Source organism: Magnolia sinica, chromosome 3 (assembly GCF_029962835.1).
Source record: "Magnolia sinica isolate HGM2019 chromosome 3, MsV1, whole genome shotgun sequence".
Taxonomy (NCBI): Eukaryota; Viridiplantae; Streptophyta; class Magnoliopsida; order Magnoliales; family Magnoliaceae; genus Magnolia; species Magnolia sinica.
This window is the reverse complement of record NC_080575.1, coordinates 49,012,069-49,028,448: the sequence shown is the minus strand read 5'-3', so window position 1 is coordinate 49,028,448 and position 16,380 is coordinate 49,012,069. Positions and strand designations below refer to the sequence as shown.

General features: G+C 39.0%; 1 protein-coding gene across 1 annotated transcript in view; it reads left to right on the top strand.

Moving 5' to 3' along the window:
- LOC131239908 (lysine-specific demethylase REF6) overlaps window positions 1-16,380 on the top strand; it is an 89,124-nt gene that overhangs the window by 60,708 nt on the left and 12,036 nt on the right. Inside the window, exons 5-6 of the mRNA XM_058237838.1 lie at window positions 4,795-5,507; window positions 12,985-13,794. Of these exons, the coding sequence (XP_058093821.1) occupies window positions 4,795-5,507; window positions 12,985-13,794 (1,523 nt within the window). The remainder of the gene's footprint in view (window positions 1-4,794; window positions 5,508-12,984; window positions 13,795-16,380) is intronic.

Sequence of the window (16,380 nt, the reverse complement as noted above, 5' to 3'; positions counted from 1 at the left end):
AAGAAGGATCTAGGGATATATGATTTTTCAAAGAACAAAACCCTAAAAGCTGCAGATTCAATCCTCTATTCTCAAGTTGAGTATAGGCCACTCTTTATTAGAACTTAACAAGACTTGAGAAGAGAATTGAATAAGCTAAAAATAATATATAAAAGATGATGCAAATAGCTTGAAAAAGAAAAAGATTTCTCACTTTTGTTTCTTGTATTTTTCTCTTTTTTCTTATCTTAAAATCGTGAGAAATGAGCTCTATTTATAACCAAAAGATTAGAGCTTTGGTTAGCCTAAGAATCCCTTTGGCTGACTGAATTTTCACGGTTCTGTTTCAACGGCTGGCAGATTTCACGGGATCTGATTTTGAACCAAACTTAGGCTAGCCTGGGACAAAATTCAGCTGGCATGAGATTCATTCGGCTGGACGGAGACAGGGTTCGGTTGGCCTAAGATTCCTAGAATTCAAAATCATGCATTGTTGGAAATTTGACCTAGGTTGATCTTGGGATGAGTCGAGATGGTTTGGTTGGTCGAAGACAGGGTTGGGCTAGCCGAACACCCCTGAATTTTAATGTAAAAATGCAATAAGTTAACTTAGAAAACCACTAAGATGTACTTTAACATAGGGTTTTTCCTAAGGTCTTCTTTACTTGTAGGTTGGCATATAGTCGATTCTTCTCTTGAAATTCTTCCGAGTCTTCTAATCTTGAGATGTTGAGTCGTGCTCTAGTCTTGAAATGTTGAAGTGAGCTGAAGTTTTATACACTATATATTTTGTCTACGAAATTTGACAATCTACTTCTGTACTTAGAATATTAGCACATACAGAGGGCATGAGAGCAGATCCTGAGAAGGTCAGGGCTATAATTGAGTGGCTTGAGTCGTGCAATATTCACGAGGTGCGAAGCTTTCTTGGCCTAACAACTTTTTATAGGCGGTTTCAGATAGCACCTAGATTACAGAGGTGGAGCTGCAAACTTTGGATCCCGACATCCTTGAGCATTGTAGGAGTTTTAATTTGCTAGAGGCAAACTCTTCTCAGTTGAGGAGAGTTGATGAGGACATCACATCACATACACCTTTGCGTGCGTATTAGAGGAGGAGGCGGGCTGTACTAATTTCTCTGTGGCTAGGCGAGTAACCATGTTGAAGACCCCATGTGCGTGTGCGAGCATATGGAAGACCCCGCACTAGGAAGATGCACATGGGTTGCTTTAGGGAGTGACTTGGACTGTTGGATTTGAAGGATGTGATGATTGGGCCGTTGATCATGGATCATTCTCGTCATTATATGACATATTTATGTTTTGGGATTTAGTTTATGATTGATTTATGCTTTGGACACCTTAAGAGTGGTTTTATATGATTTTTCATTAGACTAGGATTATTTTGGTCAAAAGTCATTAAATGGGGTCTAATTTGTAATTTTAAAAAGTCTTGAGACTAGAATGATCTCTTTAATGCTTGGTTTTGTTTACGAAAAAAATAGAGAACTCTCATGTTCTCTCTAATATTCATGTGATGTGAAGATATCTTCCATGTGACTTGGAAGGAATATTGGTGCGAGGCCTATCTTCATCAACGGAAGTGCGAGACTTCCTTCTATCCCCACATTCATATCTCTTCATCAACAACATAGGTATTTCTTTAAGTTTTTTTCTTTTTTCCCCCTTCTCCAAAATCCATCAACAACCTTCCGATTCTCCTCCTTTACACCTTTCTCGACAAGCCGAACATAAAAAACTAAAACCCAACACTACGTAGCCCACACATGTGATCATACGCATGTGTAAACCCATAGGGCTGGCCGTACGGGCCCACCCCTTGTTCCTTTGGCCTTCCACTACTCAACAACAAAACCCCTTCATTCCTACCAACAAACGCTAACCCTAAATTTCCTAATTTCCCCAAATTTCCAAACCCTAGATTTGAAAATCCTTCAATTCACCTAAAATTCCTAACTTCCCCACACCTAAAACCTTAATTTGTATCTCTTAATACCTGAACCCTTTAATCCCTTTACTCAATTCCCCACTTTAACCTTAATTTCACCTTTCCCGCAAACTTCCCTAACCCTAGCTTCACCCACACCCAAATCTAGGAAACCCTAGGTAGTATTAGACATTTCTCTTTAAAATAGGCCAAACCCTTCAGTGCTTGGTTTTGCTTACGAAAATAAAAATAAGAGAACTCTCTTGTGTTTTCTCTCTAATCTTCATGTGATTTGAAGATATCTTCCATGTGACTTGGAAGGAAGATCGGTGCGAGGCCTATCTTTGCGAAGCTTCCTTCTATCCCCACATTCATATCCCTTCATCAACAATCAACTTATTTCTTTTAGTTTCTTCTTTTCTTCTTCCCCCTTTCTCCACAATCCATCAACAACCTTCCGATTCTCCTCCTTTACACCTTTCTCGATAAGCCGAACCATAAAAAACCAAAACTCAACCCTACTTTGCCCACACGTGTGACCATACGGCTGCACGTGTGAACCCATAGGGCTGGCTGTACGTTCCCACCCCTTGTTCCTTTGGCCTTCCACTACCTCAACAACAAAACCCTTCATTTCTACCAACAAACGCTGACCCTAACCCTAAAGTTCCCAATTTCCCCAAATTCCCAAACCCTAGATTTAAAAATCCCTAACTTCCATCTCTTAATACGTGAACCCTAACCTTCCCACATCTAAAACCTTAATTTCCATCTCTTAATACCTGAACCCTTTAATCCCTCTACTCAGTTCCCCACTTTAACCTTAATTTTACCTTTCCTCCAAACTTCCCTAACCCTAGCTTCACCCACACCCAAATCTAGTAAACCCTAGGTAGCATTAGACCTTTCTCTTTAAAATAGGCCAAACCGTATGCTATTTGGATGTTTCTACATCCATTAGATCCTTGTTCTCATGTTTAATGGTTTTGTAGGATGATGCTTGGCAACCTGCACTTAAACTATGCATGATTTCCTTTTTAGAATCTTGATATTTGTGATGATGGTAGCAAGATTTATAGTTTTTCTTAATTAATTTAAATTTGCTAATTGATCTCTCAAGTTATTTGAGTTCATGCATTGTTCCTACATCACCTTTCAATAGACCTTTGGTCCATATTTAGCTTCATGGAAAATGATTTTCCTGTTGGAAAACCAAGCACTGTTCAATTGGTCTGATGATTCTTCCACCCCTTCCACCCCTTCAAAATGCACAAAAGCAAATCCTCGAATGATCAGCGATCGATGCATATGGGGAACAAGAACTTTGATGACCCTGCCAAACCTCCCAAACACCCTATAAAGGTTCACTTCCAACCATTCTTTTGGGAAGTTCTCCACAAACAGAGTTGGAAAGCCCCCTTTGGATGGCCGGAGTTTGCCTTTGCCTTTGAATCTTGATCTCCTTTTCCGGTTAGACCCTAGAGAGCATTCACCAGAATCCATATTGGTTAAAGCTAGAGCATGGTTCTCAGAGAGCAGTGAACCATTACCAGGATTCTTAGGTTCAATTCCAACAATTAGGTGGTTTCTTGAATGGGTGATCCAGTGAGCCAGCAAAAGAAGCTGAGTGAGCTAGTTTTTAAGTTAGCTTTGTAATTTTAGTTGGTAAGGTTAGTAGAAGTTGAAGCTAGTTCTGAGCTTGTTGGAGAACTGGAGTAGGTTCAGAAGTCTTTTTCTTTGTTTTTTCCCCTACACAAGAAAAGAAGTCACCAGGCAGAATGATTCAGAAAAAAAGAAAGAAAAGAAAAGGAATAAAAAAAAAAAAAAAACTTTCTAGGAATCCTAGAAGTATGTTTGAATTAGGAAAGTTATTCTAACATCAGCTCAAGTTTATTTTGCAATGAATTCTAGAATTTCACTTTGAGTTGAAGTTCTTAGCAGGGAGCACAAAGAGATTGTACAAGGGCTGCAATGCCTAGCCTACTGTATTGAGTGATTGTTTTCTGAAATGTCAGCTCTATCTGCTGTTCTTTTGATGTATTAGATCATTCTAGGACTATTATGATTATTTTCTTTAGGTAATCCAAATTTTGATTAATTATCATTGCTTTTTTTTTTTTCCCTGTGTTTGCCTGATTTTTGTGAATCTTGTTTTTAAGGCTATTTGGGAATCTTGAATTGCTTAAAGTTGACGGTGCTCATTCACATGTGATTTTTTTTTTCCAAGGTATCTTTGCTTGTGACTTTCAAACTTGATTTCTTTGTTGAGTCTACAGTTTTACTATCTGGTCCATATTTTCTGGATTTTGGGTGAGTGACAGTAATGCCACCGTTTTCCTTAGCTGTGTTCTTTATACTGCTGAAGAAATATTGCTTTGAATTGGAATGTTCCACTGTATCTTGTCAACAATTAGTAAGTTTTGAGGAATGATAATTGCTTAATGCAAATGAGTTCCCATTGGAACATGGGGCAGACATGCAAAAGATATGTAGTGATCATACATTGTGGCCCTCGTATATGGGCCATGGCCCAAAATTCAGTGCGGTCAAGTGATTCTAACTGCTGGAAGGTAAACAGTCAACACCTCTCTTTTTGGGTCTTGTTCTTTGGATCTTGATCCAATTGAGCTGCTAGGATTGTTTAATTGGCTTTACTTTTGGATCATGGACATGGTGGGCCACCTGGATTAGCAGGCTAGATTTCTACTACGTGTCTGGTGGGTAGTAAGTCACACACAATCAGGATTCTTCACAAGTTTTATGCTTACATAATAGTAGATTGAAGTTTCAAATTCAGCTTGAGATTATTTGTGGAGAGATTCCATTGTGTTAACTTAATCTGTAGATGATGTTAGTTTCTTTCTGCAGGATACCCATGAGCATCAGTAGTGAGCCACGGAGCTCCAGACTTAAAGATAAGAAGAGAAGTGAAGGAGAGATTATGGTCAAAGAGCTATTTGTGAAGAATGTGATACAAAATAATGAACTACTTCATATTCTTCTTGAGAAAGGATCTTCTTGCATCATTCTTCCACAAAATTCTTCCGATGTTTCTTTGTCATCAAATGCTCGTGTTGGATCTCAAATAAAGGTAAAACCCAGGTTATCACTTGGTTTATGCAGTCCTGAGGAAGCCATGGAAGCCTCGAAAAATTTATTTTCTGAAGATATCATGCTAGACATGAATACAGAGCCAGGGCATTTAAATGGTTTTGGTTCAATGAAGGGAAAGTCTGTTACATTATGCCAAGGAAGAAGGATTCCCTCTGTAAAATACAGCCAATATGGCACTGATGATTTGTACAGTTCTACTTCAGACTTGCAGAACATGGACAGTGAGAAAGAAGGTACATGCCAAGGTGATGGATTGTTAGGTCAAGCACTATTCGCATGTGTGACATGTGGAATATTGAGCTTTGCATGCGTGGCTGTTGTTCAACCCCGAGAAGCAGCAGCTAGATACCTCATGTCTGCTGACTGCAGTATCTTTAGTGATCAGATCATTGACACTGGAGTAACTACTGACTTGCATGACATTGCTAATGGGATCACGAACAATTCCAATCTGAATACATGTTCAGGTAGGCTGAATTTGACATTCAAGCATCAAATCATGCATGCATTTGACATAAAAACCAAACCACATGAACTGCTGATGAAATCCCAGGAAATCTTCTTCGAGTTCTTTGGGTTTGGTTTGGTGCACTATCAATTATGTTAATTTCAAGCTAGAGTTGATGTAAACATATCTGCAATGAGGGTCACTTCCTCACTATGAGTACTAGAAAACATTGTTACCTTTTGTCGTTTCCTCTTGATTAAACCCAATGTTTGCAAGTCTACTTGTGCATCCAACCTCAGCCTTTTGATTGCTACATTTTAGTAAGGTTTCGATTTGAAATCATTTTATTTATTTATTTATTTTACTTACGCTTGCTGGTGTTGAATATTCTATGTGATTGTAAAGGTGAGAATGAGAGTGAAATGCAAATTTACAATTATGGTCTGCTGGCTTGTTGCAGCATGTATGAAATATTATGCTTGCAAAATTCATTTAAACATCCTGAGAATTATGTATCTGATATTTTGTTATCATTCAGTTGACTCGAAACAATGAAGTCATCATTTTAGGCATCTGCTTCTTGGGTAACACTGCATGACTTGGATTGATTCCCTGCCTAAAATTTCAACTACCTTTTCTTATTAATTAATTTTTTTTTTCTTATAACAGTTCTCATATATTTTCCAATATTGCATTTATATGGATGTTGTAGTCCCTATCATGCATCACTGAGACCTTGCAACCTATTAAAATCAGATTTTGCCAACTCATCCATTCAAAGCTTTTAAAAGATATATGTTGCAAACACATGAAAATGTCAAAATAAATGGAAAATCTTAAATGCAAAAAATTCAAAAAAAATGTAACTATTATGTATCGAATTTTATTAGGGCCAATATAATAAGAAAGAATAATACATACACATGCATATGGCCATGTGCGTGTGTATTTTTGTGACCGTGTTACAAGTTTGAAATGGTATTTGTTAATGGAATGGATATCGGCAGTCCATGTGGCTTCACCCCAAGGAGATCGATGGAGACTATTTTCTTAGGCAACTGGTGGAAAAAGTATAAAGAGAAAAAAGAAAAATCTGCACATGGATTTCTACATATTTGGAGAGTGTGCCTCAGGAAGTTACATGGTGGGATGAGGGAGTGTCTTGAGAAGATCTATTGACAATATTAAAGATGACTATGGGTGTGTTGTTACAGGAGTAAAAAGACTGTTTGTGAGACAAATGAGATCCTTGTAGGAATGGGTCTCCATTAGTTGGTTTGTATCGTGAGCCATCATCTTTTTATCCTTGTTATAGATGAATTAATTGCTGAAAATCAAGATGCGGTCCCATGTTATATGTTGTTTGTAGATAATGTGTATTGGCTGATTAATGCAGGGGCATTTTCACATTAGGCTTAAGTGGGGTGGCCTGTGGCATGCAGGGGCACACTCGGGGTGGGCAACCCGTGTGAGGTGGGCCCCACCTGTGTGAGTCGGATGGCTCGTGTGAGGTGGAACTCATATGATGTGGGGCCCACGAAGGGGTTTAGCTGAGGACCTAACCCATGAGATGTGGGGCCCGGGCTATGAGATAAAGGGATTGATTTACCATGCTCTACCAATTCGAGCTTTTAGAGCAAGTGGTTAGTTGTCTTGCATCATAGTGGTATTAGAGCGGGAGGTATCGTGTTCGAGACTTCGCATCAATGGTGATTAATGTAGGGGCATTTTCACATCGAGCTCGAGTGGGGTGGTCTGTGAGATGCAGGGGTACACTTGGAGTGGGCAGCTCATGTGAGGTGGGCCCCACCTGTGTGAGGCGGGTGGCTCATGCGAGGCGGAACCCATGTGATGTGGGGTTCACGAGGGGGGTTTGACTGAGGACCTAACCCATGGGGTGTGGGGCCTAAGCTATGAGATAAAGGGATTGATTTGCCACGCTCCATCAGTTCGAGCTTTTATAGCAAATGGTTAGTTGTCCTGCATCACCGATGAGATTAAATAGGGGCCAAATGCTAAATTGAAGGTTTGGAGAAACAGCTTTAAAAGCTAACGGCTTAAAGATTGGAAAATTAAGATAGGTATTTGGAATGCAACTGTAGTAGAATAGTTATAGAAGTGTGGCTTTAGTTAAAATTGATTACCAGTAGATTCCTGAAAGAGATTTGTTTCGTTACCTTGTCTCTATAATTCAAAATGATGGGGTTGCAAATGAAAATGGTTATAATCTAATCAGAGTTATGTGGATGAAATTGAGATGTACCTCTAGAGTGTTGTTATTGTTGCATGCAGTTGGAAAAAGGAAAATTTTTCAAGCAATGAGATTGAAGAGTGGTGATGGAAGGGAGTTTTTCTTTGACCGATGGTCGGCAATGCAAGTGGGTGATTATGCAAGTCTCAGATCTATCTGGGATCTTGGTTTTCTTTTGTTGTATATGAACCTTTGGCAATCTTGGTTGTATATTTTGTTAGCCAATGTGTGACTTTTGAGGTTTCTTGGACTAACAAGAGGATCAGTTGTCGTCTCCTCGGGTCCTTTCCTCTAGTTGTCTTAGATTGCCATTTGCCTTGCTTCACTTTCATCATTTAGTAATGTTTACCATATCTTAAAAAGAAAATATAAGACAGCTATTCAACCAGGCAAAGATTATGCAATTAGAAGATAGATGTGCAGAGGCTAAACATAGTAGGAAAGAGGATGTTGAGATGGATTCGTTTGAAGACGAAGAAGGTTGAAATCAAGAATGAGGTCATTTGAAGCAGCCTAAGAGTAGCTCCGACTAGCATCATCATCCTAAACTTCGCCCAACAATTTATGGTTGACTTTATATAAGGGGTAGTGCTATCTGAATCATATGATTTACAATAATAATTGTATGATTTTGATCACATCACACGCCTATGCGATTTGGATCGTACAACAAGTTGCAATTGGGAAGATTGCTGAACCATATGATCCAAATTGTGAATCATACAATTCAATGAGCTGCATAATTCACTGAACAAGATGATGAGGAATCAGTGGTTTTTTTTTTTTTTTTTTTTTTTTTAACTTTTTTATTTTCGTTTTTACCCTTTTGTTTTTAAAAGACATGTAAGGTCCACCCCCGTTAGAATTAAGCCCTCTTTTATATCATTTAAAATAGAAGGATAGGAGTTTTTTGAGCTTAAAAAACGTAGAAGAAAGAACTCAAGATATCTTTTACTTCGATCAACGGAATCAACTATTGCTTTCTCCATCGAGATTCTACATCCAAATCGGTATAAAAACACATAAAATAGTTATAGATTCTTGGCTCTTTCATTTGTCGTTTTTGGAAAATGTGTTAAAAGATAATAAATAGTGTTTTTCTTTACTTCAATATTCTTTTGATCCTTGAAGATTCCTATGCTTATATTTAGGATAAATAATCGTCTTTTTTTTTTTTTCCCTCATATTTGTCGTTTTCCTCCCCCTTATATTTGTTGTTTTCTTCTATTTTTTTTCCCCCTCCCCCTTATATTTGTTGTTTTCTTCTATCCTTGTCTTTACCGTAGGGTTGTCTTTATTGTCGGTGAAGAAGTTTAAGGTAAGGATAATGATCCGACATTGGATTATTGCTCCAAAGTAGATGAAGGCACAAACCTCACCTCAAATGCAACTTTTGTATGTATTGGAGAAGCTTAAGAAATTATTACTCACAAATTCTAGTGACAAGCAACAACAAGAGCCCATATGTGATGTTGGAAGAATTTCAGTCATACATAATATGGAAGAATTAGGTGAGAGAAAAGGAAGAGGATAATGGATGGCTTTCTTGGGGGGTGTGTGTGTGGAAAGGAAAGCAACAAGCCACTCTAAACAAAATTTGAAAAAAAAAAAGGAAGATAGAGATAAGGTCTGTCTTTTCATTGCTTGCTTCCTCCATGCAAATGCTCTATTGTTTAAATCATGTGAAAAGCCCTTTCTTTGCACCGATGATAAAAGCCATTGTCGTGTTTGGACAATGGTTAAAGCTCCTCAATTATCATTAGAATTAAGTATTTAAAGACGGAGATTGAGAACATAGAGAAATCAATTGAGGTGTACAAGAAAGTGGAAAAATGTCGATGTCATGCACATCCACAGGCTTCAAGCCTAAGATTTTGTCAAGCACATGCTCGGGGGTCATTATCTAGTGCAAACTATGATTATATTGAGAATGAGTTGTCCAGACATCACTATGATGTGTTCATGACATCCAATCCGACCATAATGTATGACATCCATTCTTTGGCTATGGGCCCAATAATCAGGCCAATCCATGACTTAGTTGGGTCACAAGAGCAAGAATAGTTGGGAGGGACATGGAATGCCCTCTCAAGTGATCCCTATGGTGTGGCCCACCTAAGTCATGGATTGGCATGACTTTGGGCCCATGGCCAAACATAGGAGGGCATGCATGATGGTCGGAGTGGATGTCATGAACACATCACGGTGGGGTCCACACAATTCGTCTGCACTAAAATTGTGGTGAAATGTTTGCACCTGATCATTATATATGCGTACAAGTGAGGAGTGCTCACATCCAACTAGCTGGATGGTAAGTTGACTTGTTGTCCACCTTGCCAACAACTTCTAGCATGTCATGTGCATGCGACATCCAACTCATCTAGTAGTTTGGCCCCAGCATGAGGATAATCTTGTGCCAAACTCCTCCCCATCCACTCATTAAGTGGACCATACTTGTATTCTCACGCACTTGTTATTTATTAGCAATTATACATTATTTTCTATGTTGTGGCCCACCCAATGAATGGATGGGGCTGAATTTTGCACAATGATCCTTGTGGTGCATCCAACCTATTGAACGGGGTGGATGCCGTACACATTATTTGTTGGGTGGACAGGAAGTTATTGTCCAATCAGTTGGATGTGAGCATCTGTGTCTGTGTGCGCATGCGCATGCGCATGCGTGTATGGGTGAAGGTGGGTGTGTGTGTGATTATGTGTCACCCATTTCTCTTTGGGTCAAATGGACCTGACCACCATAGTCACGGTTACGTTCTCTTAACAATTAGGGTAGCCAACTAGTTGGGATAGGGTCAAACTCAGCCTTACCCAATAATACAGGACCCGACACCAATAGATAAATCACGATGATAACTTGACCTACAGGGACCAGTAGTTGATGCTTGAACCCAACCCACGATAGGGACATTAGAGGACCTAATCGAGTATACCAGAGACGGAGACGATCACCCACATCAGCACAACTTTCTTTGTGGATGGGAGACGAGTTCCAGATGGGGCCCGTCAGGCCATTTTGAAGACCCCACATACATTAGACGTGCATCAGGAAGACCTTACTTTGGGATGATGCATGTGGGCTGCTTAAGAGACTATTTTAGTCATATGATTTCTATTTCGTGTCGATCTGACCGTTGGATCTTATCGATCAGGCCATCGAACCACTGGATCTTCTTGATCTGGGCCCCTTGGACTCTGATCTTACTTTTTTTATGTTTTTTTTTTTGTTATTTTTAGGATTTATTTGATTGTTGGGATTGATAATAAATGTTTTAGTTTTCTTATTTTGGATGATGGGTCACTTTACTTAAGTGAGTGGCATAGTTGTAATTATGTTGAATTTTAATTCCGAATTTTTTAATTATAAAACCACAAGTGGAGTGGAGTTCCAACCCTAGTGGAGATTTGAGAAGGAAAAAAAAGAAGAGAGAAGCTCTCTTGTATGAATGAATTTTCCTAATTGTTTTCTAGGATTTTTTTGAAAAAAAACTCTCCTTTCCAATTAAATTGTGGAAGGGTAGAAGCTTGTTTGGTGCTAAATTCCCTAAGGTATTCTTCGTCTTACATCTTTCCGCTTTCTTCTTCGAAAGGTATTATTCTTCTTCTCCTATCTTTCTCTTTTCCCTTCCATTACAACCTTCCAAACTCTAGATCTTCAATTTCTTATTTTTTTCAATTTTTAAAAACCCTAATTCCAAAATCCCCAATTCCCATAAACCCTAATTTTCCAATTTTCAGATTTTTCCTTTCCCTAACCCTAATCATAAGACCTACAAATCTATCCATTGAGAGTGGAACGTGCCTATGCTAAATTGGAAGTTCTATCCTTCCATCGGTCCTACTTTTAATTGATTTATATGATTTCTTAGCATACGGGCATGTGATTTAGGTTAAATCAGATTTTATTTCCTATTGTTTACTCTTAATTAATTGGTAGGTTAGCATCTTTTGTTAATCGAATTACTTTGTGGACTCTTTAATAATCTCCACATTGCATGCTAGCATTAAATCATGTGTCCTGCATCAGATTAGCCCATGACCCAGCAGGTTGGCCTGATCTATTGACACCCTCACTGACAATGAACCATCACCTCCTTTGTGCACACAGTAGAAAGTAAAGGCAAGTTAGAATGATCATTTACTCTTACTTTAAAGGGCGAATTACTGTAGGACCTCATTATGTTTCTTAATTAGCTAAATTGTCCCATTGGCCCTGGATGTCCTTGGCTCTCCTTTTACATAAAGACATACCTATTGTTCACAGTATTCCCAATGTTACAATTATATCTCCGATATTATCTGTATTTCCAGCTCGGTGATACTGATAACATTGGTAGTATCAGAAATTCCAGGTATCCGATATATCGCCAAGTATCGCCGATGTATCGATATCACCAATGTATCGCTAATATTTTCGATTGTGTAAATTCCAGGTGTTGCTTGTATTGCCAATGTATTGCTATATTTTCGACTAATTAAATTCCAGGTGTCGCTTGTATCGCTAGTGTATCGGCGATATTTCAATAATCTTGCCAATGTATCGATATCACCAAAAATCTGTTTATTAAAAATCTTTGGATGGATGGATAGATGGGTTGGATGGTCGGATGGATGGATGGATGGATGGATGGGTTGAACGGATTGATGGTTGGATCGTCATGCATGTGTATTGTGTTTTATGCTGATTTATGCATGGATGTATAATGTATGAATGCATTATACATGTTTCTTTACTTATTAGTTGGTTTAATTAGATTCAAGTGATTGTTGTGTTACTATTGGACTAATTTCTTACGACAACACATACTTTTAGGCCCCATTAAATGGAAACTTATTATGAATGCATTCTTTTTGCTGTTTTTTATTTCCTAAATATGCAAATATTTGTATTTTAGCATTTCCTGAAGTTTCACTGAAAAATTCCAACATTTCCCCAATGTTTCCCCACATTTCTGAAAATCGGCAATATTATCGATGGTATCAATATTGTTTCCATATCCTTGGCTGGTGAAACTTATAGTGATACTGATACTTATAACACTGGACATACCACATTCACTAGATTAGGGCAATGATGGTCATTCCTGTCTATCTTTCGGACCTTTCTCGAAAAATTACATTGTGTTGCTTTTCAGTGCCAGCCGTTATTTTTTCTGCCCATATTGTTCTAGCTAATCCTATTGTATGTGCATTATAATTTTGTTCTAAACCAATTAGTTCCGTGCAGGGCGGATGGAGAAGGATGACAAGGGCGTCTTGTACGATATCTTGGTTCAGTCTGCTGACTATCAAGTCCAACTTGTAGATCAAAGGGCTGAACCGGCTTCGGATACTAAAGTAAAAGCCGTTTCCTCTCTTGATCTGTTAGCTTTTGCTTATGGTGATTCATCAGACTCTGAGGAGGAAGCAGTTCGATCTGAGATATCTGCATTTGCTGATGAAAACAATTTGACAGACATTTCATTAGCATCTAACCATGATGTGCAGTTGCAATCTTCACATACAATTTTGTCATCCAAATACAGCAGTTTGAGCAAAGTTCAAACTGAGGATACGGAACTTTTTGAATGTTCCCTTCAGGATAACATGGGAAATCCAATATCAGTGGAACCACACAGGTTAGCGGGTACAAATAGAAACCTGAAAACACCAGTCAGCTTGCTTCCATCCATAGGAGTTTCAAACTCCCCAGAGGTAGGTGGCAAGGAATTGGATAGTAGCTGCGTCACATGCATTGGAACTTCGAAAGTACATCATTGTGATTTCAAGATGGACGATCCAGATTTTGATTCCGCAGATTTCTCCATGCATTGTGGTCCTGCCCGCTCCATTTCAAATAGGGCAGCAACTGGAAAGTTTGTTGAAACAGCCCAGTTCGGCAACATTGATACAGCAAAGAACCCACACATACCATTTACGCAGAGATCTGACAAGGACTCTTCTAGAATGCATATTTTTTGTCTTGAACATGCTACGGAGGTAGAAAAGCAGCTTCGTCAAATAGGTGGAGTGCATATGATGCTTCTCTGTCATCCGGGTGAGTTCTGTTATGATTTGGCACCAACAGTTGTTTTCCAAGGTTTTGGCATTCCCACAGCCTCTGTATATTCACAGCTACATGCAGGCATATGTACCAATGTGTGCCACATGTTTTAGGTCTAAGATCTAAGCTGCCCATCAGGTAGGCCACCCCATGTCAATGACCTTGTCCACTCATCACACGACTCCATGTGTACGGAAAGATGGGTGGTAAAAGAAAGGGGTCAATGACTAATCAACAGTTCATGTGGTGGTTGATTGTACTGACCTGATTTTTGTGCCAGGTCATCTATGCAGTGGGCCCTTCCCGATCAGTTGCTTGGATGTCACATATGTGGTTCATGTTGGCATGCAGACCTATGGTGTGAGTCTGCATGTGGAGGTGCTTGTGGGATTATCAACACTTGTTTGCATGAACTACATCAAAATAATAGTTTGCTTCCTGCTTTGTTATTTTTAATTGAGCTCTTTTTTCTTATAAGCTGACTTTTTGTTTATGCACTATTCCTTCATACTTGCTTGAGATCATCTCCAACCTATTTTGAATTATCCTCCTTTTCAGTTCTTCCCATTTTAAATTTTCTTTGCATAAATATTTAAAATAAGGCAACATTTTGAACTTTTTGTGCCATGTTGTGCGTATTAGATGATAAACATTTGACATGCATTGTGAATATTGAGAATCATGTAATATAGTACTGTGTAAAATCTTCACACTTTTTTTTTTTTTGTTTTTCCAATAAAAAAAGGTGTAGTTTATTCACAAGCAATCATGAGAAATCCTGTTTTGATTTTGGTTAGTTAAGGCGTCCCTTGGAAGTGACAATACGCTTGCTAAGGATGGTGCTTTTGATACAATGATCCAAAAATCCACATCATCTCAGCCGATACAGCTGAATTGGATCCATATTGGCCAGTAATGATGTGTGATGCAGAGGTGCAATGGCCCCTATTTGATCCTCTCTTTTTTCTTTTTTTTTTTTGTTATGTTGGGGGGGGGGGCGCTGATACAAGTATGAATGGCTATGGAGGTTTGGGTCGAATGAAGATAATTTATGGTTGATATCATTGCTTGTAAATATGGGAAGCAAGATGGTGGATGGCAAACCCGTATGTCTTTTTATATAGAGCCTCAAGGACTTAGAAGGCCATTTTAGGAGAATCTAATGATTTTACTGGAGGGGTAGAGTTTGTGGTGGGGGATAGCGCCCAAATAAAATCTTGGGAAGACGTCGTTGTGACAGTTCGTCACTTTGTTAGAGGTTCCTAGATTGTACAGTATTTTTTTTCCAACGAGCATGTGATTGTTTCTCAATGTTTCAACATGTTGGGAATGCGGTCGCTTGGTCTCCTTGTTTTTGCAAAAACCTTAGAGATGAAGAATTGAAGAATAAATCCAATTGTAGTATATATATTAAAGTGTTTTCCCTCCATGGTCAATTAAGGAAGAGAAATATTTCAGGGTGGAGTTAGGGGAAAGTATAGCGCACCATCGGCTGCCATATAGCATTATCCAAGTCCCCAGAGGATCTATCCGTTTGGATGGCTAGTGGCCAATAACAAAATTCTCACTACTGATTATCTACAGCGTAGAGGCATTATGTTGATGAACGTTTGTATCATGTGCTTAAAGGACGAATCAGTTGACCATCCCTTCATTTGTTGTGATGTAGTCTCAGTGGTTTAGAGGAAGGTTTTGGCTCTCTTTGATAATAAATAAAATGGGCATGCCTGGTACAATTGCATTGTTCTATGCTTGGAATTGGGGGCCAAATGGGAAAAGAGAAAGAATGATTTGGTAGCTTTCCATGCTAGCAATGGTGTGCTCTATTTGAAAAGAGTGTAATGATCATACTCTCAAATAACAGATCTGTATCCAGTGTTGTATTCATTAGGGCCAAGGGTAGAGTTACATCTCAGGAAATGTGGCTAAAGTTGCTTGTGGGGTGTAGTTGATGCAGGACATGGAAATTAAGTATGATATGCAAGATTTCAGACTTTAGATCATACTAATTTAGAAATAATCACAAAAATTCCACATCTCACATAAAGTCAAGCATTCAACAAGGGAGAATCTACAAGGGTCCAAGCCTACACATGTTAGGGTTGAATCAATTAAAAATTATAGACCAAACAATGATCAAAGGAGAGTAGATTGATCCACATATGCAAAGGATTACTTCCCCAATCCAAGGGATTCACACGTTTCAATTCGGGAAACCTTAGGGTTGCAAAAGTAGAATAGAACTTGGGGATTTGAGATGATTGAGGGTTAGGGTTATAGAAATAAGGCGAGAGAGGAGTGAATGAGAGTAAGAAAAGAACCTGGAATCAGCCCGCACTTGTGGGCAAGAAGCGGGCCTAACGCATGTGCGTGGATTGTGGCCCGCACGTGTGTGGGGCCCACAAACCCAAAAAGGGCCAGCAAGGGGTTGGTCGGCCAGGAATGGGTCACCCACACACCGATTTTCAGATCGAACAGATGACAGGTTTCAGCACGGTGCTTCGCTGAAATTTGCTATAGAGAAGGATTAGCTGCAAAATAACGGTGGATTTAAAAGTTGGATGACTGTAGGAGATGATG